General features: G+C 39.0%; 1 protein-coding gene and 1 pseudogene across 7 annotated transcripts in view; both read left to right on the forward strand.

The window, feature by feature from the left end:
- LOC127952711 (gastrula zinc finger protein XlCGF57.1-like) overlaps positions 1-13,538 on the forward strand; it is a 62,343-nt gene extending 48,805 nt beyond the window's left edge. For 2 of the 7 annotated variants that reach the window (XM_052551407.1, XM_052551408.1), the window contains exons 2-3: positions 7,470-7,780; positions 11,385-13,538. In XM_052551407.1, the coding sequence (XP_052407367.1) occupies positions 7,684-7,780; positions 11,385-12,913 (1,626 nt within the window). In that variant the 5' untranslated portion in view covers positions 7,470-7,683 and the 3' untranslated portion in view covers positions 12,914-13,538. Of the gene's footprint in view, positions 1-4,978; positions 5,264-7,469; positions 7,781-11,384 lie in introns of those variants that run through there. The other 5 variants (XM_052551406.1, XM_052551411.1, XM_052551409.1 and 2 more) reach the window with 5 other exon arrangements.
- Positions 13,539-22,984: 9,446 nt separating this feature from the next.
- On the forward strand, positions 22,985-24,520 carry LOC127953052 (putative nuclease HARBI1; annotated as a pseudogene).
- Positions 24,521-27,605: the final 3,085 nt, after the last annotated feature.

Raw genomic sequence — 27,605 nt, forward strand, 5'->3', positions numbered from 1 at the left:
CTTTAATCTAGATTTAAACTGCAAGAGTGTGTCTGCCTCCCGAACAATGTTAGGTAGGTTATTCCAGAGTTTAGGCGCCAAATAGGAAAAGGATCTGCCGCCCGCAGTTGATTTTGATATTCTAGGTATTATCAAATTGCCTGAGTTTTGAGAACGTAGCGGACGTAGAGGAGTATAATGTAAAAGGAGCTCATTCAAATACTGAGGTGCTAAACCATTCAGGGCTTTATAAGTAATAAGCAATATTTTAAAATCTATACGATGTTTGATAGGGAGCTAGTGCAGTGTGGACAGGACCGGGCTAATATGGTCATACTTCCTGGTTCTAGTAAGAACTCTTGCTGCTGCATTTTGGACTAGCTGTAGTTTGTTTACCAAGCGTGCAGAACAACCACCCAATAAAGCATTACAATAGTCTAACCTTGAAGTCATAAATGCATGGATTAACATTTCTGCATTTGACATTGAGAGCATAGGCCGTAATTTAGATATATTTTTGAGATGGAAAAATGCAGTTTTACAAACGCTAGAGACGTGGCTTTCTAAGGAAAGATTGCGATCAAGTAGCACACCTAGGTTCCTAACTGATGACGAAGAATTGACAGAGCAACCATCAAGTCTTAGACAGTGTTCTAGGTTATTACAAGCAGAGTTTTTAGGCCCTATGATTAACACCTCTGTTTTTTCTGAATTTAGCAGTAAGAAATTACTCGTCATCCAATTTTTTATATCGACTATGCATTCCATTAGTTTTTCAAATTGGTGTGTTTCACCAGGCTGCGAGGAAATATAGAGCTGCGTATCATCAGCATAACAGTGAAAGCTAACACCATGTTTCCTGATGATATCTCCCAAGGGTAACATATAAAGCGTGAAGAGTAGCGGCCCTAGTACTGAGCCTTGAGGTACTCCATACTGCACTTGTGATCGATATGATACATCTTCATTCACTGCTACGGACTGATGGCGGTCATATAAGTACGATTTAAACCATGCTAATGCACTTCCACTGATGCCAACAAAGTGTTCAAGTCTATGCAAAAGAATGTTGTGGTCAATTGTGTCAAACGCAGCACTAAGATCCAATAAAACTAATAGAGAGATACACCCACGATCAGATGATAAGAGCAGATCATTTGTAACTCTAAGGAGAGCAGTCTCAGTACTATGATACGGTCTAAATCCTGACTGGAAATCCTCACATATACCATTATTCTCTAAGAAGGAATATAATTGTGAGGATACCACCTTTTCTAGTATCTTGGACAGTAAAGGGAGATTCGAGATTGGTCTATAATTAACAAGTTCTCTGGGGTCAAGTTGTGGCTTTTTTATGAGAGGCTTAATAACAGCCAGTTTGAAGGTTTTGGGGACATATCCTAATGACAATGAGGAATTAATAATAGTCAGAAGAGGACCTATGACTTCGGGAAGCACCTCTTTTAAGAGCTTAGATGGTATAGGGTCTAACATACATGTTGTTGGTTTAGATGATTTAACAAGTTTATACAATTCTTCCTCTCCTATAGTAGAGAATGAGTGGAACTGTTCCTCAGGGGGTCTATAGTGCACTGTCTGATGTGATACGGTAGCTGACGGCTGAATGGTTGCAATTTTATCTCTAATAGTATCGATTTTAGAAGTAAAGTAGTTCATAAAGTCATTACTGTTGTGGTGTTGGGAAATGTCAACACTTGTTGAGGCTTTATTTTTCGTTAATTTAGCCACTGTATTGAATAAATACAGTGGCTAATAACATTCCCTTGCAGGTGGAGTCCCGCAAACTTTCCCAGAGATTCATCGGCCCCTTCAAGATTGCCAGGAAAGTGAACCCAGTTACCTATCAATTGTACTTGCCTAAGTCTTTGAAAATTAATCCAACTTTTCATGTTCCCCAGTTAAAACCTGTTTTGTCTTCTCCTTTTCTTGCGACATGAAGACCTCCTCGTATCATTGGGGGCCAGCCAGCTTACACAGTCCACAGAATACTAGATGTCCGTCAAGTACGTGGGTCCCGGCAGTATCTTGTGGACTGGGAAGGCTATGGTCCCGAGGAGTGCTCCTGGGTTCCTGCCAAGGACATCTTAGACCCCAAATTAGTGCAAGAATTTCGCTCGCAAGCCCAATTGTCCTGGAGGGAACGTCAGGAGCTGTACCTAGAGGGAGGGGTCCTGTCAGAGCATTTGTTTTGCAATGTGTTCTTTTGCCCACTAGAGGTCCCCAATGTGCACTCACGTCAACATTGTGCCTTTTGTAATCAGTGTTATTGTTTTCACATGTTTCTCATTCTGGACTGTCTATTTTAGCTGATCACTTCCTTTGCATCTTTGCTTGGTTATTATTGTTCCTAAGCAAGTTGCTGCCATAAGTCTGCTCTAGTTCCAAGATCTATTCTTTGAAAGTATTTTTTGAATTGTTTACCTGTGAATAGTTTTGCAGTTTTTCTCTGAGTTTTTGTTTTGGTGACTATTTTACTATTTTTGACCCTTTCTGGTCTGAGGATTTTTCAGTTTTGTAGCCTGACTCTATACAAAGGATATTTTGTTCCCTTTTGCTGTTTTTGTTGAATAAACTCTTCTGAGTTAAGTTAACAAGGCGTCTGACTATTGGGTTCAACTACCTCCTGTGGCTCAGCAGGAGAAATTAAGACTCTGGCATCAGAGACCCAAGTTCGAGTCCTGGTCCTGATAGTAACAAGTGAAAACGTTCGTTGACTAAAGACATAACACATAATACACTCTTTCTTGCTACTTGCTGGCGTATTTTATGTAATACGAAGAAATGATAACTGTACAAGTCATTGAACGATTCTGAACGAATCATTTTGGTGAACGAACTGAAAATGAACGAATCTCTAGAAAGAATCATAATTTCCACCACTACTGTATATGGCCCTGGTGGTCTATACAAGTTGCCAGAGCAAGAGATACATAGATTTCTTTTGAATATCTGACAGAGTAACATTAGGCAGAAGTATTTTGAGTATTTTCAGCATTTTAACATTTTGAGTTAATCTGACTGTTTCTATATATGTATCTATCCATTTATCTATCTATCTCATACTTCTTATCTATCTATCTATCTATCTATCTATCTATCCTAACAACATGCTAATCATGCTAAAATCATGCTAGCAACATGCTAGGCTAGTCTGGGTGCTAATCATGCCATCAACATGCTAGCAACATGCTCATCATGCTAGAAACATGCTAGCAACATGCTAATCATGCTAGAAACATGCTAGCAACATGTTAATCATGCTAGAAAAATGTTAGCAACATGCTAGTCGCATGGAAATAAAAAAAGTGAAAAAAAATCATACTATAAACATGCTAGCAACATGCTAATCTTACTAAAATCATGCTAGCAACATGCTAGTCGCATGCTAGTAATGCCAGCAACAATGCTAACAACATGCTAATCATGCTAGAAATATGTTAGCGACATGCTATCAAAATGTTTATCATGTTAGAAAACATGCTAGCAACATGATAATCTTGCTAGAAACATGCTAGCAACATGCTAGTCATGCTAGAAACATGTTAACAACATGCTAGCAAAATGCTAATCATGCTAAAAACATGCTAGAAAAATGCTAGTCAAACGTTAATAATGCTCGAAACATGTTAACAACATGCTAGCAAAATGCTAATCATGCTAGAAACATGCTAGCGACATGCTAGCAAAAATGCTAATCATGCTAGAAACATGTTAACAACATGCTAATCATGGTAAAATCATGGTAGCAACATGTTATGTGGGGTGGCACAGTGGATAAGACACATGTCTTTGGTGTGAGAGACGCGGGTTCTAATCCACTGTGACACACCCACGTTTCCCTGAGCAAGACACTTAACCCCTAGTTGCTCCAGAGGTGTGCGACCTCTGACATATATAGCAATTGTAAGTCGCTTTGGATAAAAGCGTCAGCTAAATGAATAAATGTAAATGTAGTTGCATGCTAATAATGTTAGAAAAAATGCTAGCAACATGGTACTCGCATGCTAGAAACATGTTAATCATGCTAGAAACAATGCTAGCGACATGCTAACAACATGCTAGTCGCATGTTAATCATGCACATGCTAGCAACATGTTAATCATGTTAGAAACATGCTAACAACATGCTAGCAAAATGTTATCAACATGCTAGTCGCATATTAATCATGCTAGCAACATGCTAATCATTGCTAGAAAAATGCTAACAACATGCTTATCGCATGGTAATTATACTAGAAACATGTTAATCATGCTAGAAACATGCTAGGGACATGTTAACAACATGCTAATCATGTTAGAAACATACTAGGGACATGCTAATCATGCTAGAAAAATGCTAACAACATGCTAGTCGCAAGCTAATCATGCTAGAAACATGTTAACAACATGCTAGCAACATGTTAGTCGCATTCTAATCATGCTAGAAACATGCTAGTGACATGCTAGCAACATGCTAATCATGCTAGCAGCATGCTAGCAACATGGTAATCATGTTAGAAAAATGCTAGCAAAATGCTAGTCACGTGTTAATCATGCTAGAAACATGTCAACAACATGCTAGCAACATGCTAATCATGCTAGAAACATGCTAGCAACTTTGCTAATCCTGTTAGTGACATGGTATTCACTTGCTTGTAATGCTAGCCATATGTTAATCAATGTCTTTTTTAAATTTATTAAACTTAAATCTTTTTAAATGTTTAAATTTTTCACATTTTCAAACTTTCTAAACTTATCAAACTTTTTGGTCAGGCTTTCTCAAGCTAACTTAAAGTTTGTCTTGACAAACTTTTTTATCTAGTTATTATTATTGTAGTTTTCTTAAGTACTCGGAAATAGTAATGAAAAGTATATTTGTCACCTGTCCCTTTAACGGTTGTGTGTGTGTGTGTGAGAGAGAGAGAGAGAGAGAGAGAGAGAGAACTGATTGTGATAGAGGGCTGTTTGTTCTGTTTTCTCTGCTCCTTTAAGAGAAAAAGAAGCGTGATCGTTTTTCAGCTTTGCACTGCGCTCGTTTTAAATAGAATTCGGTGCATTTTTGACGATCTGCGTTTGACCTGGTCTCGCGGCGATGACGTCACCGCTCATTCAGTCGCGTCGAGTCTTCTTAGGAGAGGCGAGCAACTCACGGTATTTCTCATATTTACACAAATATCAGACACTTTTCTAGAGTTTTAGCAACACACACGGGCTCGTCAGTGTATCGAGTTCATTGGGTTGAGTGTTTGATGAATTAAACACTCAGAACAGCAGACAACAACTACGTGAGGAAAACATGTTGAGCTCGGTTGTGTGTTTGTATCGATGTTTGCTCTGATAATGTTGCTGTTTTTGCAGCTTTGTTGTGTGCTCGTGTGTTAATAATGTTAATAGTAATATTTAATGTTAATAGTGTTAATAATGTTTATGTTTCTGATTGTCTCTGGAAAGTGTTGCTGATGCGATTTTATTTATAACCTTATTTCTCTGACGTACATCTTTTGGGATCAAATTTGTTAGTTACTGCGGTTAAAATAAAAATTAGATACTGCAAAATATTTAATAACGTGGGATATTTTAAATCTTTTCATGAATTATTAGAATACAGACAGTAAACATTCAATTGTTGTGATACTTTTTAAAGATGTTCTGATTACTTGCTTTCTGCATGTATAAAACTAAACGTGTTAATAATTGAATTACTTAATTTTTACGAATGTAGTTATTAAAATAATAAAACTATATTTAGATATTATGTGCAGATATTCACCTGGAGAGATTAAATGATCTATATTTCTATACAGATATATTCTTATAAATTAATACGGCGTAGGGCTGCACGATTATGAAAAAATAATAGTAATTGCGATTATTAATAGTGATTTTCACAATTTCTATTGAACGATGTTTAAAAAAGATTTATGACATTTGTTTATTTTTATGTAAACTGAAAATACATCAACTATACATTGTTTTGTTTTCCTCTTACATTTACATTTAGCAGATGCTTTTATCCAAAGCAACTTACAAATGAGGACAATGGAAGCAATCAAAACTAACAAAAAGAGCAATGATATATAAGTGCTATAACAAGTCTCAGATAGCTTAAACGCAGTACATGTAGAGAAGGCTTTTATATAATATAATAAAAATGAATAGAATAGAAAAAGAATAGAGCAAGCCAGTGTTAGAGGTTTTTGTATAATAAATGTTAGAATTAGAATAAGAAATAAGAATAAGAAAATGGATAGAATACAAAAAGATTAGGAAACTAGTTAGATTTTTTTTTTTTTAAGAATAGAATTAGAATAGTGAGTGTTAAAGTTAGAGGGTCAAATAAAGATAGAAGAGATGTGTTTTAAGGGGAGGTCATTACACCAAGAGGGAACATTTAATTTAAAAGACCGTAAAAGTGACTGTGTTTCTTTGGGATGGCATAATCAAGCGACGTTCACTTGCAGAACGCAAGCTTCTAGAGGCACATAAGTCTGAAGTAACAAATTTAGGTAAATGGGTGCAGAGCCAGTGGTAGTTTTGTAGGCAAACATCAATGCCTTGAATTTTATGCGAGCAGTTATTGGAAGCCAGTGCTAATTGATAAACAGAGGTGTGACGTGTATTCTTTTTGGCTCATTAAAAATTAATCTTGCTGCCGCATTCTGAATTAATTGTAAAGGTTTGATAGAACTGGCTGGAAGACCTGCCAAGAGAGCATTGCAATAGTCCAGCCTGGACAGAACAAGAGCTTGAACAAGGAGTTGTGCAGCATGTTCAGAAAGAAAGGGCTTGATCTTCTTGATGTTGAATAAAGCAAATCTGCAGGTTTTAGCAATGTGGTCTGGGAAAGTCAGCTGATCATCAATCATAACTCCAAGGCTTCTAGCTGTTTTTGAAGGAGTTATGGTTAATGTGCCCAACTTTTATTTTATTCTTAAAAAAGGTAAATTTATGGTAAAATAATGTTATAAAATAACATTAAATTGTAATGTTTTAAAAATGGTTTATTGAATCTATATATTTCATTTACAATTGAACAGACTTAATTTCTAATTACACAGCAACATTTTACAGTACAATTTATATTATCAGGGACCTAGACTAACAATCGAGAGCAGTGGCACCAGCACCGGATTTGGTAACACTGAACATGTCATTATAATATTACAAGTTTTGTCTCTTAGAAAATTTTTTTCGATTTTTTTCGTTATCTTGGTGTCCATAATCATAATCGCAATTAGAAATTTGATTAATTGTGCAGCCCTTATACGGAAGCAGAAGGGAAAAGTATGCATGATCCTGAATGAGCAAATGTTAAACTGATGTGCTCTTGTGTCAATGCTGTAAACTTTACTGTAGTAATATAATGATTTACAGAGAGACAACACTTAGGCTATGGTCTTTTCAAAGATAGTAGTTGGAGAGCATCTGCTTCACTTAATAAATGCTTAAAAATTTTAATTAAAAAACAGTCTCATTGATGATTTTTTGCAGATCTGCTGCTTCCACACAGAAATTCATCATCCCCGAAGCTCCTCCCACTCTTGGATGTCATCAATGAAGCTCCTCCCACTCTGGACAAATCATCAGTGGAATAATAATAATCATGGAATAATCATCCTCCTACATCAACCACACCGCCAATAAATGCTGGAAGACTTCAGCATTTCACAATTAGTTCACAAGTGAAGACGAGCATCAGAACATCATGAAAGAGCTGAAATCTGAGTTTATTAAAGAGGAAAGTGAGAACATTAGTGATTTAGAACCCTGCAGAATCAAACACACTGAAGAAGAACTGAGAGGTTGGTGTTTGTTCTTGATACTTCATTCACTCATGATGCTGAAAAACATTAATGTTGTTAAACTTCAAGCAGTTCATCAGATACTTAAACTATGCATTTTGTGAGACTCGTGGCAAATGATGTCACATTAATTAGGATATTTATGACATATCGCATTGGGTTTGCATTAAGATGAGTTTTGGTACTTCAGATCTGTTCTCCTCTCTAAACTTTCAGATACTTTATTATTACTGAATGCCTAATAATGCTGTTCTCATTTACATATGTTCTGTTCTCATAAAGTGACCTAGATTACTTAAATAGTTTACTTAAAAACAGTGCTATATATTACAGAAAGCTTGAAATGTCTACTTTTAAATGAAAATATTCAAACCAAAATAAATAGGCTTTTCTCTAAATATATAATCCATATGAAATGTGCATTTCTCTCTGGTGTACACAGTGAGTCCTCATGGTTAACTTCATCTCAGCAGCGACACAAAAAACACCAGTTTATCACTAAACAATTAATAGTCTCCTTGCTAATTAAGAAACATTCATAATTATCATTATTTTTACTGGTTCTTTGTGGCAAGATTATTCGTGCGGTCATAACACCTATTATCCTGTAGGCTATAGCCAGTAAAAGTAATTAAATTAATATAAAGGGATGATTTGTCCACGAATGGCTTAAATGAACGACTACTAGTAGACTAGAAAAAAAAAATTAATAATTTGGAGGCAGCCCTTATTCCACATATGTTCGAACCAGCAGGCCATTCTGTGTTGAGCGAGCGATCTCAAAGAATGAATGAGCGGAGCGGAATATTCAGAAAATATTCTCTGATCAGAACAAACTCAAGCCTCACTGTCTGCTGACCTTGCAGAAACATCAAAATAAACATAGCCAGACTAGACCATTTTATTACAAATCATGAGTTTATTGACTATTTTTTTTTATTTTTTTCTTGTCAAGATTATAATGTATTAGTATTTTTATTTTTTGCCTAATTCAGTGACGCAATGATAAGCATTTACTACTTTTTAAAAATGTGGGTCAGGAAGCGGGTCGGGTACATATTTTATTATTCTTTTTTTGCGGTCCGAGTTGTGTGCGGCTTAGTTGAAAATGTCGGTTGGGTGTGGGGTTTATTTTTTTTAAATATATACATTGACCCGCGCGTGCATCACTGGTGTGTATTGTAGGAGCCAGACGATGTTATGATGACGTGTGATGGCATATTAGTGGTGTCCCAATCTATAGAGGAATATTTTCACCCCACACCTCTTTTTCAAAGGACAAAGGGGATGAAGGGGTATAAAATAGAATTGGGATTGGTACAATTTATATTATCAGGGCTCCAGGCCAACATTCGAGAGCAGTGGCACCAGCACCTGATTACACTGAACATATGATAATAATATTCCAAGTAGACAGGAGCTTTACAGGAGCTTGGGTAGGGAATTGTATACATATATGAAATTATATTCTATGTCATTCCAAACCAGTAAAAGCTTTGTTTATATTCAGAACACCATTTAAGATATTTTGGCTACGTTCACACTGCAGGCTGAAACGACCCAATTCCGATTTTTTTGCCCCATGCTACCTGTAGCTGATCTTTTCATGATAGTCTGAACTACACAGATCCGATCTTTTCAAATTTGACCCAGGCCACTTGGGTATGTGGTTCTGAATCCGATACGTATCCGATCTTTTGAAATTCAACCTCCATCTGAACTGCCAGGCCACATGTATCCGACCCGTACGTCATTGATACGCTACAATGATGTCATGATTCTGCGTTGAAGTAGGTGGGAACGAGAAGGCTGTGACTCCGCACCTACAGGTTTCTTTGTACCGACGTTGCTAACACTGCTCCACAAAACGCCATGGCCAAAAACCTTTTTTTAAATTTTCTTCTTAAAACGAGAAGATTGTAATTGTGCTGGCTCCGTTGGGAAAATAACTTTAATATTGCAAAAAGAGCTCCGATGTTGAGTACACTGTTGTTGACATCCATGTTTAACGTTAGCTACTTCCGCAAACAACGAGTGACGTCGTTCACTGTTGAGTACTCTTCTGCGCATGCGGGTCACTTCTGGGTAATTTCACGTTCCTACAGGAGATCACAAAAGGTCGCATTTAATTGGAAATGTGAACGACCTTGCAAAAAAAAATCTAATTTTTACAAAAAAATCGGATTTGAGCATTAGGCCCTGCAGTGTGAACGTAGCCTTTGAGTGAAAACAGGGAGGCTTGTGACTGTCCCATAGACTGCGAAGTAAAATACACTGACGAAGTAGAGAAAAGTATGAAACACATTGTCAAAGTAGTCCATCTGCCATCATTGGTTCAACCGTAACATTATAAAGTGACAAGAATACATTTCTTTTTAAGTCTTTATTGACTTTATTCTAAAATTTTGCTCTGTAATGTCACTTTAGCGCCGCGATACAAGCATATATTTCCCATGTGGATTTACGCTTTGATTTGAATGCAAACAGCACATTCTTGTGTCGTGGCTGACACAGAAGAGCGTACACATTATGTGTCCACTCCTGACAGCCAAATTGATATTTTCATTACTTTCTAACATTTAAAGTACAATACAAATTTAAACCGTACAAATATACACAATTTGGTCCATGATCGACATTAAGGGCTTTTTAAGAATAAGCATGCACATGAAATGAAATGCAGAGCAAAAGTGGCCGTTTATCACTAGGGCTGCTCCGATCACGATCGGCCGATCGTTATGCGCATCTCGTCAGTAAAGCCGGTTCTCTAATCAGCTGTAAATTCCACCAGGTGCGTGATTTCACATAGAGCAGCTGTTACTACACAGAGCCGTTGTTAACAGAGAAGCTGCGCAAATCCACGTTCATTTTCAGCATGTATTTGCGCATCTTCTCAGTTAACAATGGATCTGTGTAGTAACAGCTGCTCTATGTGAAATCACGCACCTGATGGAATTTACAGCTGATTAGATAAGCGGCTTTACTGATGAGAAGCGCATTAACGATTGGCCGATCGTGATCGGAGCAGCCCTATTTATCACCTTGTGGATGTTTTCAAACTGCTGGGTGTTTCTAAATCATGCAATCTAAATGATCCCCCTTACCCAACCCCACCCCTAAACCTAACGTCACTATGACGTCAACCAATCAGGTATCATGGTGTAAAAAGACCCTGATCTGGTAAGTCCCATTACTTCCCCGCAGAGACCTATACTTGCATGAAATTATCCTGACTAGTGAGATTGCGTTAACTCTCATTTATGAAATTGTTTTAGTCACGATTGATTTGTTAAGTTATTTCAAGTGAGGTTTTGGACTTAAATCCCTTCTTTTCTTAGCATCTAGATCTTATTACAGAAACACTACACTACATTAGTCTGTAATGTTTTAAAAATAATATTTGGAAGATCAATATATCTCATTCAGACAAAATGTCAGGAACAAATAATTTATAAAAATGCCTCAAAATAATTGTAAAATCTTTTTTTAAGTTGTCTGCTTTCTGCTATTACATCAGAGTTCACTTTTATGGCCTTTCAATTCATATTCTTGTCTTTGAGTTATTTCGGTTAATTGAAAATACAACTTTTCTCTTTCTTTTCAGACCCTAAAGAAGAGAACGAGGAGATTGAAGTGGAGGAGAAACATCATGTCAAACCTGAAGAAAAACCTTTGAGTCACTTGAATTCAAAAAATATATTTTTAAAGGAAACAAGAGCTGAGGAATCTTCCACCTGCACTCAGTGTGGAGAGCATTTCAAAAACGAACGAAGTCTTGAGAATCACATGAGAGTTCACACTAAAGAGAAGCCACATTCAAGTTTTAAATCGCATCAGAAAACACATACTGGTGTAAAAGATCATGTGTGCTTAGAGTGTGGGAAGTCATTTACTTGGGCAACACACTTAAAACAGCACCAGAGGTTCCACACTGGAGAAAAACCTTATAAGTGTTCACACTGTGATAAGAGATTCAGTTGGATAGCAAATCTGAAAACACATGAGCAGATCCACAGCAGAGAGAAAACACACACATGTGATTTGTGCGGCAAGAGCTTCACTAGCAAAAAACGTGTTAGAGTCCATATGAAGATCCACACTGGAGAAAAACCATACACTTGTGATCAATGTGGAAAGAGTTTCACTCAATCATCATACCTTAAAGGACACATGAGGATCCACACTGGAGAAAAACCATACACATGTGATCAATGTGGAAAGAGTTTTATTCAATCATCATACCTTAAAGGACACATGAGGATCCACACTGGAGAGAAGCCATACACATGTGATCAATGTGGAAACAGTTTCTCATTAAAAAACAGTTTTGATGTTCACATGAGGATCCACACTGGAGAAAATCTACATGCTTGTGACCAATGCGGCAAAACGTTTCTTAGGTCAACTGCTCTGAAGAAACACCTGACAGTTCATACAAAGGAAAGGCCACATTTGTGTTCTTTATGTGGAAAGAGTTTTTCACTGCTGCAAAGTTTAAAATCACATCAGAAATTACACAACACTGTGAGAGATCATGTGTGCTTCGAGTGTGGGAAGACTTTTGCTTTGGTAAACCATTTAAAACAGCACCTGATGATTCACACTGGAGAGAAACCTCACAAGTGTTCACACTGTGACAAGAGATTTGCTCAGTCAGCAAATCTGAAAAGACATGAGCAGATCCACACTGGAGAGAAACCATATGCATGTGATCATTGTGACAAAACATTTCTTCTGTCAACATCCCTGAAGACACACCTGGCAGTTCATACGGGGGAAAAACCATATTCATGTTCCTTATGTGGAAAGAGTTTTTCACTGCTGAAAAGATTAAAATCACATCAGAAAACACATACTGATGTGAGAGCACATGTGTGCTTTGAGTGTGGAAAGACTTTTACTTTGGTAAACCATTTAAAACAGCACCAGAAGACTCACTCTGGAGAGAAACCTTACAAGTGTTCAAACTGTGATAAGAGATTCAGTCAGTTAGGAAATTTGAAAAAACATATGAAGATTCACACCGGAGATAAACCTTACAAGTGTTCACACTGTGCCAAGACATTCAGTCAGTCAGCAAATCTGAAAAGACATGAGCAAATCCACAGCAGAGAGAAACCTCACAAGTATTAACACTGTGATAAGAGATTAATTCAGTCATCAAATCTGAAAACACACAAGAAGGTCCACACTGAAGAGAAACCTCAAGAGTGTTCACATTGTGACAAGACATTCAGTGTGTCATCATTTTTAATGACTTAAGTTAAATGTATTTTATATGTATTACTGTATTAGCATTTCATGGAAATTAAAATTCTTGCAAATATCATTAAAAACTTCTAATTCATATGATCAAGCACATCTTGAAAATTTAGAATGGTTTTACCAGGTGTTATTCAATGATTTAAAGCTTGTGTTAATGCACAACTCTTCTGCTATTGAGGTGTGAAGCAGGTATAAGATAAGGCTCAGGTTTGGTGTATGGGTGGGTTTAAGGTTGGGTAAGGGGTCAACAAGTGTACAGGGGTCAATGTGATTACTGTCAGGGAACACGATTCAATCTGTTTATATTGCATTGTTTTTATAAGTATTTTCTTAAAAATGTGTTTTCCCCTTGTGTAGATGTATGCCTCAAGGAAAATTGAATGAGTCACAATAGTATATTAATGTAAGTGTTCAGGTGATAAAAATGTGGTTTGCACCCAAATTTAAATGTGTGTAATGTCTTTACATTTTGCCATTAAAATGACTGCTTGTATGATTAGTAAATCTTTATAAACATTTACAATTGTTGAATAGTTTCCAATTTAAATTGGATACTGCAAAAATAACAAATGATTAATATATGATTTAAGAAAAGCAAATAGTAGGAGTCTACACAACAAAGGCCAAATATATGATATTTACATGATATGATATGTATTATGATAAGTGCCTATAACCTTATATTTTCATAATAATAATGAATTCATCAGAAATGAAGGGAAAGTTAAGAAATAAAATCATAATAGTGATAGTATTAGTTAGTAATAGTAGCAATAATAACTATTAACAATAAACTCATTCATCAGGAACAAGTTTCAAATGGGACATTGGAGGATCAGAAAGTGGACAAATAGCAGTAGTAAAAATAACAATACCAAAAATAACTACAATAATAATTGTAATAATAATAAATATAGAAGTAATAAAGGTATTGTAAGACTATACCTGGGCATTAGCTAGATCCCTGCCCATGTCACACTACGATGGGCCATGAAGGAGGTATGCTGCAAGGCACAGGACCCCAAGTCCCACCCTCGGCTGCCGCATACATGCACTTATTTTTATTATCAGGTTGGCTTGCAGTGCTCTTGCATGATCATGCTGTAACCCCCCCCCCCCTCTCTCTTGTTGAGAGCTGTGTTTATGCTCCCTCAGCTAGGTAACCTACTGCTAGCCATTCCAGCATTGGAACTTGCTGTAGGTGGAACATGCGGAAGGTCAAGCTTTCATCTCATTTGAAAACTGGGTGCTTGCCCCTCCCCTCAGCTGGACATTTACTGCTACTTCATTGCTACAGCTACAGCATTACCATTGATCGAGTTGATGACTCTCAAAGATATTGGTTTTGGGATGTATCATTCCATCTATGAGCTGCTCTTTGAGAGTGCAACTAGAGGCCTTTCGAATGGTATCCTAAAATTCATATTATGGTAAGTGTGCACGTGAAGTCTTTTGCAAACTTTTCTAAAATCCACATTGTGGTAAGTTCGCATGCTAGTGCATTCTTTTCTAAAAACCTACATCGTAAAGGTTGCTTCGTGCCCTTTCTTAAGCAGGTAAAATCCCTGTTCATCTTGGGCGCCACTCCACTTATGTATCCATATCTATTTAAACAGGGCATTGCTACTTGGGATCTGCTACATTGTAGCGTAGTCGCCAGGGTCTCTTGCACTGGTGTAGGACAGAGAGGTGAATTGTATATAAAAAAAAAATTTTTCCTTCCGACTTTGGTTGTGTGATGGTATTTTGTTTTTTTAAATAGGAATAGGACAACGGCGACCCTTTGCGATTAGTAGTGCTCTGGTGATGAGGTCGTCTTCTTTGATTTTGGCTTTGGCCCATTCTGGTAACTTAAAAAAAAAAAAAAAGTGCCTGGTATGGAGGAAGATTTGCAGGAGCTGCCGGCATTGGTGGCCCAGCTGCGGACTGATAATGATCAGTTGCGTCAGGGGCCACCAGCTGTATTCCCAGCTTCTAGTGCTGATCCTTCTAATGCTGCAACTCCTTCAGCAGTTAGTCCCTAATTTCCTGATACTGGCCCACCCGAGCGATTTGTGTTTATTCCCAGGGATTGTATGTGCCTAAAATGTAATGGCATTTAATGGTTGTACGCGATCGTATGTAGCGTTACAAGAACTGTACTTCTCTAGGTGGCAGCAGGAAGGGGAGACTCTTTTGGAATTCTCCCTGGCCCTGATGAGCCTATGGGAGAAAGTTGAAGAACAGGCTCCACATGAAATGTCCAATGTTAGTGCCCTATTACGAGATCAATTTGTTGAAAATGTGAGCTATAATACACTCAGTCGCGAGTTAAAACAATTAGTTCAACGTAGCCCCAATAGTACGTCACTTGAACTATGCAGTGAGGCAATTCATTGGGAGCAGGAGGGGACCCCGGGGGGTGCAAGGGGACGCAGCCATTCCGTTCCAACAGCACACTGTATACAATATGGGGTGCATGGACAGTCACAGCCTGGTGGTAACACTCCAGGAGGGTCATCTGAATTGCGGGAATTAAAAGAGATGATGAAAATGCAGCAACAACAATTAAATCAACTTACTTAAAGTTTAGCCCATATTCAGAGAACCCAAATGGGGGGTGGAGTACCGTGATCTAGTCACATTATTTATAGGCGGCAACCGAAACATTATGCAAGAGAATGCGAGGTGGAGCATAGAGCTACTCGGTTTCAGCCTACTTTTCCCCACCGAATGGTCACTTGATTAGCCCAGACTCACTTGCTCGTCTGGTGTCGTCCTGTCCACAGCTCGTCATTCAAATGGGAGGTGTTCCCGTGTCTTGTTTAGTGGACACTGGCTCACAAAATTGTTTTACTACTTATTTTAAGCCTTGGGGACCAGAACGCCTCCTTTCATGCCAGTGGTTGCAACTGAGAGCGGTAAATGGTTTGTCAATTCTGTATATAGGGTACCTGGAGCTGGATATTGAACTTTGCTGTTGGTTGCTCTCTGGGTGCGGGGTGCTGGTGGCTGGAGATGAATGTATTGGGCCGCTGCTACCAGGAGCTCTTTGGCCAACATGGTTCAGCTCTCTTTGAGCTACCGGCTGTGTCACAGGCTCCCTCATTCATTACGCAGGCATTGCAACACTGTCATCAGGTAGGCATTAAGCCTGTCTTAACTGTGAAGGGTCAGGTCAGGGTGCGGGGTTGTCAGGTGAACCGTATTCCCGGGGGTACGTTAAAGCTAGTAGCTGCTATCTGTTCAACCCATTATTGCAGTGGAACAGTCTTATTTGAACCCCCTGATGTAGGTCTTCCAGCATCTCCTGCCTTGGTGAGAGTGGTTCAGGGAACTGTATGTATACTAGTGGTAAATGTTGGTACAACCGATATTGTTCTGTATCCACGAGTTACTATTGGTAATTTAAGATACATGGATGTGGTAAGTTTGCCCTCTGAAGTTAGCGAGGTTCAGCCGGTGGCAGTGTCCGCAAGTGTACAGGCGGCTCGAGTTACTCCAGTGCAGGATCAGATTGATTCTCTTGATCTTTCTGTATTGCCAATGGCAGATCAGGTGAAAGATCAGGCCTTGCTGTTGAATTATGAGTAAGTGTTTTCCACATATGAGGGGGACATTGGGTGTACAGGCCTTATCTCTCAAGACATACCCCTTGTAGACCATACTCCCACTAGGCAGTGACATCGGTGGACACCTCCGTCCAAATATGAGGTAGGATGTGATGGTGGTCTATGCTTGTGCGTAGACTACTGCCGTCTGAATGCGAGCACAAGAAAGCATGCTTTTCCATTACCTCGTATCAAGGAGATCTTGGACTCACTGACGAGTGCCCGATGGTTTTCAACCATGGATTTCGCCAGTGGGTATAACCAGGTACCTGTACTCCATTTGGCTTGTTTGAGTGGAACAGGATGCCCTTAGGACTGTGTAATGCTACTAGCACCTTCCAGCAGCTGATGCAAAGTCTGTTTGGTGATAAACAGGGACAGTCTCTCCTTTTGTACCTCGATGATAAAGTGGTGTTTTCGGCCTCAGTAGATCAACATCTCTCTTGGATGGAGGTGGTACTGAATCGGCTGCAGAGGGAGGAATTAAAAGCTAAATTGGGGAAATTTTCATTTTTCCAGCAAATGGCAAGGTATTTGGGTCATGTGGTCTCATCTGAAGGGGTCGCTACAGACCCAAGTAAGATTGAGGCGTTGTCCCACTAATGTTGGTGAGGTACGCTCCTTTCTGGGATTTGCCAGCTATTACCGTCGTTTTGTGGAGGGGTTTGCTAAAGTAGCTGCTCCGTTGCATGGTCTAGTATCAAGACTGACAAATTCAAATCGTCGGAGGTGTTCAGAGCAGGACTTCGCTGACACCTGATCTATACAATGTCAACACAACAATCAAGAGCTGAAGCGGCGACTGTTTGTGGCCCCGGTGCTGGCCTATGCTGATTTCTCCTTGCCTTTTGTCCTAGAGATTGATGCCAGCTATGGGGGTTAGGAGGCAGTCTTGTCCCAAGAGCAGGGAGGAAAGGTGCAAAAAATAGCATATGCTAGTCGGGGTCTTCGGCCCACTGAGCGCCATATGGACAGTTATAGCTTTATGAAATTGGAGTTTCTGGCGCTCAAGTGGGCCGTGACAGAAAATGTAGGGAGTACCTGTTGGGCCATAAATTTGTAGTATTCATGGACAACAACCCTCTCAGCCATGTTCTTACAGCCAAGCTGGGTGCCACCGAACAGTGCTAGGCAGTCCAGTTGGCTAATTTCGATTTTGAGATCAGGTATAGGTCTGGTCGCTGCAGTAGGAATGCGGATGCCTTGCCCAGGGGTGACCAGTGGCCCAGGTGAGCCAGGTAATGGTGTTCCCAGGTCCGCCCTTTGGAGATATGCGTTCAGGTCAAAGGACTGATCCACATATTGCAGGACTTTTAAGGTTCTGGTGACAACAAGCACTCCAAACATCGTAGGAGCGCAAGCAGTTGGCAAAACCAGTGGTCACGATGCTTCGGCAGTGGGACCGCTTGGTGGAGCAGGATGTGGTAATTGGGGAAGAAACCCTGCAGGTTTTATTGCCTATGAAGGAGGAGGTTCTAACACAGTTACATCAACAGCATGGGCATTAGGGGGTGGAACTGACCCTATGGTGCTATTGGCCAGATATGTCCTCTGAGATTGCACTTTGGTGCCAGCAATGCGAGAGGTGCCAGCATGCGAAGGGCCCTCCCTCAACACAGTAGTTTTTTGGGACACTTGATGGCTTCCCGGCCAAATGAAGTTCTAGCCATCGATTTTACAGTTCTGGAGCCTTCCCAGTCTGGCATTGAGAATGTTATGGTCATGACTGATGTGTTTTCTAAATACACATGGGGTGTGGCTACCAGAGATCAGCGGGCAGAGACGTTGCCCCATGTTCTGGTATCTGAATGGTTTTGTCGACTTGGTGTTCAGAGTCGTATCCATTTAGATCAGAGTCGGAACTTAGAGGCCACCCTTATCCAACAGCTTTGCCGCTTGTATGGTGTTGAGAAGTCTCGCACTATTCCATGTCGTCCAGCTGGTAACGGACAATGCGAGTGGTTTAATAGAACTTTGCATGATTTTTTGCGTTCTCTGTCCGATTCTCATAAGGGTGACTGGCCGCTGTGTCTTCCCCAGGTGTTATTTTCATACAATAGTACCTCTCATCAGAGTACTGGGAAATCCTCCACTTTTTGATGTTTGGCCAGAACCCACGGCTCCCAGTCGATTTTCTGCTTGAGAGAGTCCAGGAGCCGGAAGAAGGCTATGTGCAGAGGTGGGTCTTAGATCATCAAAATAGGCTCAAAGTAGCTTTCGATGGAGTGACAGAGCAGCTAAGAACTGCGGCTGAACATCGCAAGGCCCGGCATGATGGAAGGGTCCTAGAGAAACCTTTACGGGAGGGCCAGTTGGTGCTTCTTCGAGCTTTTAATGTGAGATGTAGACACAAGATACACGACCTCTGTGGCCTAGCACTATACCAGATTGCAAAAGCAGGTGAGCAGGTATATTCTGTTGCTCCAGTAGACAATCTGGGTAAACTGAGACAAGTACATCCCTCTGTAATAAAGCCGTGTGTTGGTAAAAGTCCTTTGGTTGACCCCCCTTCGTGTAGTATGTTGGGATCAATAGCACCGGCTGAGGAAAAAGAGGAGATTGGAGATTGGTTTGTAGTGGTACATCAGACCCCTCAGGAGTGGCAGAGGTCAGTGCCACTAGTGGAGGTCGGGTCGATGAGGAAAAATGTCGGGGTAGATTGTGACCAGATACTGTCCTCCCAGGTTGTTCACTAATAGAAATGATTAAATTGATTGCCCTTTGCTGCTGACCAATTTCCTTTCCAACTTTGTGACACATCATTTCCAATATAAATAGCCCCTTTTATTTCCATTGAGACATGTTACTTCCAAATGACCCGGGGGTTCCCTCTTGTTTCCAACGTACAGGGATTTTGACTGCGGATGTGCTTCTGTAAAGGCGATTCTTCTCACTTGTTTAAGGCATAGGTAAATCAGTTTATGCGACTCTGCGAGATCAAAATGAGCTCAAGCAATCTAGAAGTGTTACAGTTCAGAGTGCATGACTGAGTTTATTGTCTTGTAAACCTTTATCATAGGAAGTTATGGGTACTGCATGTTTGGGCATTAATCTGGACAGTGGGTATTAATTTATTTTGTTTCAGGTAAATGCAAACCAGTTCATGCCGTGCTGCGGGATCAGAATGAAACCAAATGATCTCAAGCGGCTTGTTCAGATGTTTAATGCGAGGAATCGCCGTTGTCCTATTTGTTTTTTGTTTGTGCTATTTATTTGTTTTTTATTATAGTTTCCAGGTAAGTGTTTTTTCGGTTTATTGTTTCTTTTTGGTTATTGAATTGATCTACTCTATTTCTTATCGTGATTTTCGTTTGTGTGAGTGATTGCAAACTTCTTTTGCCAGGTGCTGAGGGCTTCAGCCAGGGATCCTCTCTTGTTTTCTCAGAGTCTTGGTGGTGGTTTGAACACAGGGTGCTTGGTGCAGTGAGATGCACAGATTTTGTGTGTGAGTGATAGGAGTTTACTCTAGTGTGTGGTTGTATTCCTTGTTCTTTAGCCCTTAGCCAAAGCTTTTGAATTTAGTGTGGTTTTTTTGTATGTAAATTTTTTAGTGACTGACTGTCGCAAGACCATATTTCTTCTGATAACATTCTTTTTGTGGCCAGATGGTGTGGCGCCTCTTGCCTGGAATGCTCAGTTTATTTTAATGTGATTTTAGTATTAATAAAGACCTTTGTGTATGATTCATGTCTCTGTTCCTTACTAGTGCAACTGACTTGCGTGCCTTGATATAAATTATATCAATTATTCTCTGATGTCAGAGTGGCGTAGTCGGTTGTTTTAAAGCTGTATTTATTCTGTTCTAAGTATTTAGGCCCTCAGCACCACTAACCATGGTCGCGTCTTGTCACATATGATATAAAGCTGTAAATATCTAGCAGAAGGGAAGGGCAAACCCCCAGCTCTCAAAAGAGAGGGGAGCTCCAGCAGTAGGTTAACTAGCTGAGGAAGCACAAACTCAGCTCTCACTGAAAGAGGGGGCTTAACCTACAGCTTGATCATTAGAATCAGAAGGGTAAGTAAACTGCAAGCTAGCCAGGTTACCAGGTACTCTGGGAAGACGGTAAACTCAACTCACACTTGAGAGGAAAACTGAATTCAGGAAAGAGTAGCATGCTCATAGGCAACACTTTTTCTTGTAAAAGGGAGCACTGCTAAATTTCCATGAGAACAGCCCACGGAGCGAGGAATTCAGTGCCTCAGAATGGGAAAGAACTCAAGCGCTTGACAGGAAGCACCATGATCACAATGACCCTCCAACCTGAGTTGAGTGAAGCTTGAAAGTGCATTAATAGACACACTAGTTGAGTGGAGCCCAAGGTAATGGGGTCTAACCAATTCAGAGAAAGGGAACGAAGATGAACGTGTAACCCTTTAGCCCTTTGCGTTCAAGCATCGCCGACAGCTCCAGTTTATTATTGTTTCAATTTCACAGCACGTTAAACATCACTCTCTTACTTAATCTGGATAAACTGTGCATCAATTGATACTTTAAAGACTCTAGCTTCAATATTTGACCAATGGTTTGATAAAACGTTGCAGTGACATTTATTAATTTATGTCAGGAGTGCAAAATAATAAATCTGTATTATGCCACATTTTAAATAGAAATTCACCTCTCATTCATATTCAGTCACGTCAGCAGCGGTTTATTTGTGTTCACATAGACTCACTGAACAGCGTCAATAAGGATTTATAGACCAAAGATGCATATCTGTGGAGATATATGGATATATTTACTGATGTTTACTTCATATTTCTTCACACAGAATCATCATTTCTATTCATTTTCCACTGATTTATGCGATCTGATGATAAATAGCCTGGGGGGTGACTGGTAAGGGGTTAAAGAACCTGTTGATGATTTTGGATGAGGCTTGGTGGCAAACAGTTCGTCAAAGGGATGTCTGGCAGTCGTCAAAGGCTTTGATACTTGTCAGAAATACAAGCATGATAACACCTAACCAAGTGTTTTTTTACAAAACACACAGGCGACTGAGCCAGGGCACACTATGGGAGTGGATTTGATAGGACCTTTCCCTTCCAGCAAAAAACTTAATGTTTATCTCCTCATTGTAGTGTATTACTACACCAAATGGGTAGAGAGTTCCCGCTCAGAAACAGCAAGACGCAAAACATTTTGAAAATTCTTAAGCAAGATATATTGGTGGGGAGTGCTGAAAAGCATCATCTCCGACCGTGGTGCACAGTTTACCTCCAAGCTGCTGGCTGAGCTGTGTAAAACCTGGGGAAGTATACAAAAACTCACAACCAGTTACCATCAACAGACAAATCTGACAGAAAGAGTAAACCGGACATTAAAAACAATGATTGCTTCATATGTGGGTCAACATCATTAGTTTTGGGACCAATGGTTACCTGAATTTCGGTTTGCATTAACACTACTTACCAAGAGACCACTGGAAAAACACCACCACTTGGTTTGGCTTTTTAATGTGGCTTGTGAAAGAAAAAAAGAAAGTGATGTGACATCCAGCCAAATATGGTGACCCATCCCGTCTGGCCCGAGACTAGAACCCACAACCCTTCGATTGCAAGTCCGACTCTCTAACCATTAGGCCACGACTTCCCAATCTGATCGTGCGATCTCCTTTATACACGCGTTCATCCTCCCTTTGTTTCATTAGTGTAGTTCCCAAGCTTTGCGGGGAATTGTTACAAGCTTAGCTTCCAGCGATCGCGTTACCTCATTAGCTCTCTGAAAAGAAGTCAATATCGGAAAAACATGCTATAATTTGAGCATTAAGCATAAACAACAAACAATGTCAATAGTAGCTGATCAGCTGCCTTGTTTATAAAGGTATGAAAACACTTCTGCTTTGCTTCTCCCTTCTTTCTTGGCGCCAAGTGTATTCGACCACACGTCACATCCTGATGATCACTTGTCAATACGGGACCTTAACGGGTTGTGTGTGAACACATGCACATATTCCGGGAATGAACCAAATCTAGTGACCCGGGAACAATTGCTGGTACACATTGTCTGTGTATTTTCAGGAATCGTTGTGTGAAAGGGGCTTTAGTCACATTTTAGTCATTTGAATCTTTCATAGTTTTAGATTAGTTTTAGTTAAAGAAAAACATTTTTGTCAACTTTTATTAATTACTTTTACTCATTATTTAAGTCAAACTGCTGTTACCAACATTTATTTTGGTAGCTACTGTGTATGTAGTTTTCAAACAAAAATAGTAATTAGTTCTTCTCTCTTTAGACCAGGGGCCTGTACCATGAAGCATCTTAGTTTCCGCCAACCCTGGGTTTTAAGTACTATGAAAGTAGCTCGGCTTTAATCTGTGTTCTTTGCCATGGTATCTTATGCTGCACGGCTAACGTGCTCCGGGGCAGGTTATGTTCTGGATTCAAGAGCTCAGACTGAAGTTTGACCAATCAGCTGTGAGCAAAGAAAGATATAGGTGACGTAACTAATTCCCAGCGTCTGTTCACTATTGCAATGGCTTCAGCTTTTCTCCCAAATCCTGTGGACATCTCCGCGCAAATTGTTAGACCAGCACTTCGTAGAGAAAGAGTTTTTAGGGACAGACAAAATCCATTTGACTGTCCTGATACTTACTTGTATGAAAGATACAGATTTTCCGCAGAAGGAATGTCTTATCTTTGTGAACTTCTTGAGCTGCACAAAGCAAATGTGACTCGTTGAAGTCATGCCCTTACTGTACCACAAATGGAATGTATTGCGTTGAGTTTTTTTGCAAGTGATACATACTTGTATGCGGTCGGGGATGCAGAGAATCTAGGGAAAAACACGGTCTGTCGAACCATTCGAAAGGTGGTCCTCGCACTGCAGGGGTACATAAACAGCTTCATTGTGTTCCCTGGACATTTATCGACCATGTCCATAAAAGAGGGCTTTTATAAAATTGCCGGTAAGATATCTTGATAGGGTGACATCACATGAACAAATTTAACATTTCACACTCAGTTTTTTTCTCTTCAAAAAAGCATATTTCACACTTAGAAATCTTATATGCAGTAGTCAACAGTAGCTACCTGTTAAGAATGATTTTAAATATATATTTTTAATATATATCTTATGATAGGATTCCCTAGAGTCATAGAAGCAATAGACTGCACACATGTTGCAATCTCCACAGCTCTCGGAGAACATGAGGCAGATTATGTGAACAGAAAGTCCTTTTACAGCCTTAATGTTCAGGTAGGGCTACTATATAGCCTATGTGAATTTTTTTTTTTTTTTTGCATTGAGATCAGTCTTTAAATAAATAGTAACTAACAGATCGGACAATTATTTACTGTACATTTCATCTGTAGAGGACTTGTGATCATGAATGCATGATCACAAGTTTGCATGCCAAATGGCCTGGCTCTGTGCATGACTCACAAATTTTCTGTGAGTCTATTTTGTGTCAGCACTTTGAGGAAGGCAAGTTAAATTTGGCACAGTACACTTTAAAGTTTTAATTTTAATAGCAAAACTTACACAATTTTTCCCTTTTCTGTTCTATGACAGGGCTTTTTGATGGCCTGTTGGTTGGAGATAAAGGTTATGCATGCCAGAGGTTTTTGCTAACCCCCTATCCTGACCCTCAGACAGGGCCACAAAACCACTTCGATGTGGCCCTCAGTAAAACCAGGGTCAAGAACGAGATGACCTTTGGCATCCTAAAGGCACGTTTCAACTGCCTTAGGCATTTAAGAGTGTCACCAGAGCGGGCATCACAGATAGTGGCTGCATGTGCCATTCTGCATAATATAGCCACTATCAGAAAGGTGCGAGTACCACCACAAAACCAGCTTCTCCCTGATGAAATTGACCCCATCACACTTGACCACCCAGCTGGTGCAGCTGTCAAAGATGCAATCACAACACAATATTTGACTTAATAAAAGCACACTGACACTGCAGATATGTCTCAAACTGTTTTATTGGTCATCATGTGGCTGGGGGGGGGGGGTAATTTTTTAAAGAAAAATTACATTAATAAACATTCATAGTGTTCATAAAAAGGGTTACTTGGTTAAAAAAAGTTCACATACTGAGATCTGCTTTTTGCAGCTGTTTGATCTCCAGTTTAATTTTTTTAATTTGAAGCCTCCTCAGCTCACATTCCAGCTCCTTTAGTGTGCAGTCTAGTTCTAGACTCCTTTTGTAAAGGGCCCTGACTGAGTCTGTTTCCACCTGAAACGATTCCACCACAAACAATCATTACACGTTTACTGGAGGTTGATCAAATCACAAAAAGTGGCATGACTTTCTACAAACACAGGACTGACTGTAATTTATGTCAAGGGTTTAAAGCATTACCTTGTTCACATTCCTTCTATAGCCCATTGAGGTAGAGGCTTCAGCTTCTGGGGCAGGTTGTGAAAAATCCTACAAAAGAGATGTGTAAGGGCCAGTCCCATACACAAAAGAAATATATTTGAAATATTTTCAGAATGTGTTTTGGAATATATGCACATATTTGAAATTGGCCCAATAAATATATTTCACACTTAATGTATTTTTGTTATATTTCAGAATATATTTCAATGTATTTTTTTCTGTATGGGTCCCCAAAAATGTATATGTGTCATATTCCAAATACATTGAAATATATTCTGAAATATAAAAAAATATATATGATGTTAAGTGTGAAATATATTTATTATCAATAAAGAGCCCTTCTCTCTGCAGTACTGAGTACCTGACAGTATAAGAGAAATGAATTAGTGGAGCGTGCGAGAGAGAGAGAGCACTTCTATCAGCACGATTCTGATGATCCTTTAAGTTAATTGCCAAATTAACAAAAACGGGATGTCTGGTCACCTTACCTCTTCAGGTGCTGAGGCCACTGTTTCAAATCGCTAGTTTGCATTTTGGTAGTCTATCTATCCACTGCGGCTGCCATACTGAGACTAGATATACATACACCCCCTTTCCCGATTGCAATCCAATGACAGGGACGCACATTATTATTATTATTATTATATTGTGTCAGAAAGTGAGTCAAATAGAAAACTTACAGAGCAGAACCTATGATGGGATTACACAAGGAAAGCAGAAAACAAGAAACACATTAAAGGTCAAATATTGCAGTGTATTATTTCTGTATGGATAAACATGCACTGATCAACTTTGTACAGACAATAGAAACTATTACAACACGTTTTGAACATCATTAGAGGATTCATGTTTCCCATCTTTGATCAGGCCCTCTAAAGGACTTTGTTCTGGACCTTATGCGCTCTGTCCCATTTTCCCACAGCAGTGACGCCCCTGAGAAGGAGGCCTTATAGTTTTTGCTCACATCCACATGTAAATATGTCGTCCATGTGGATCAGTTATTCATTGTGAGTGAGGCAGACACAAAGTTCGCAATTTTAATACAATATTGACTGTTTTGGCTCAGGTTCCTTGTGAAGTTTCCGTCAAAGCCACAGCATAAAAAAAAAGACAGCTCATTAAAATAAATTCACCACCATCTAATGGTGAGTTGTTTTTTATATTTAAAAGAATTCAGCTTCTGTTTAATGAAGCTGAGGTCCCATAAATGCATTTACATTACAACATTTCAAATGCATAAATAATTTAATAAGATTCATGTTTTAAATATATTTTAACGTACAAGTTAAAAATGTTGGGAAAAATGCAATTAATCTGAGGTGCCATTAGATGTATGCACAGACTGTTTCCTCTCCAGTGTAAAGATGGAGTTTCTTTGATACTCTAAAGTGGACATTAAAATTAGCAAAATCAAATTCCCTTAATTATGTTGAGATTTTATTCCTACTCTTAGGATTTCTTTGGACTGATTTTCTTAAGGTAAAAATATACTGGAACGATACTGATAAATACATCACATTGAGCTTATAATGAGCAATGTGAAACATTTAATATGTACGTAAATGATAATATATGAGTATAGTTTGATGATGTAAATACTAGTACTCGGGTGCAATTTGTATTGCTGGACGTTTTATGACTGTTGTCGGTTTCTGCACACAAAACTAACACAAGATATAATTACTTTATTCAAATGAGTGAACTTTGAAAATCAAACTATATTTAGGCTAGATTCATATGGACATGCTGCTGTAGTTATTTAGCTGTAGTGGTGAATTAAGACGAGCTACTTTAGTGTTTGTTTTTATATTATAACAGTATTATCTTTTAGCAGAACACTTTTAGCATCCATCCTAACCCAAATAATGTGTTTCTAAGAGCAAACACTCAGAATAAAGTGAGATGATCTGCTGATGACCCTGAATGTCTTGTTGATTGAGGCTCATCCATATTAACAGAGCTGCTGAAACACTCTTTATTTCATGTCAATAGATCCTGTTCTTGCCTCATTTATTATGCTGATGTCTTCTGATCTCCTGTAAATTGCCAGTTAAAGCTCATTTCATTGGTGTCAACAGAAGGTATGCAATCGTTCCTTAAATGTGTACATTTATTCGTGTCTTTATGCTTCCAAAACGCTTTTCACACAGTTCTTTACTTTTTTCTATATAGCTATCATTATTTTAATGAAGAAAGAGAATAATGTTAAAATTAAAAACACAAATGTTTGATTTGTCTATTAGTATATGGGTCAAAGACAAAAATGGCATACTTGCAACAACGATCATTTTATGTCATATTCAAACACTAAAAATAAGGCCCAAAATACTCATTATTTGTCATGTTTAATCTTTATACTTTGACATTTTCCTTCATTAGTCAGCAAGAACTTTGTAATCATCTAAAGTATAATAAATTCTAATATGATCCCTTTTTCTTCTATATATTTAATTAAGTAAGGGTCATAACGAATAACTGCTGTTTCATTTTTAAATAAATATATATTACGCACTGAATTATGATGGAACATTTTGTTTTCACAAAAGTTATTTAAAACATTAAAATATAAACAAGTCTGCACTTAAAGGGTTTTCTATGTATGTAAAATTACGTTTTCAAAATTATTTCGATGCAGACACTAAA

The sequence above is a fragment of the Carassius gibelio genome, chromosome B3, assembly GCF_023724105.1.
Source record: "Carassius gibelio isolate Cgi1373 ecotype wild population from Czech Republic chromosome B3, carGib1.2-hapl.c, whole genome shotgun sequence".
In the NCBI taxonomy this organism is placed as follows: Eukaryota; Metazoa; Chordata; class Actinopteri; order Cypriniformes; family Cyprinidae; genus Carassius; species Carassius gibelio.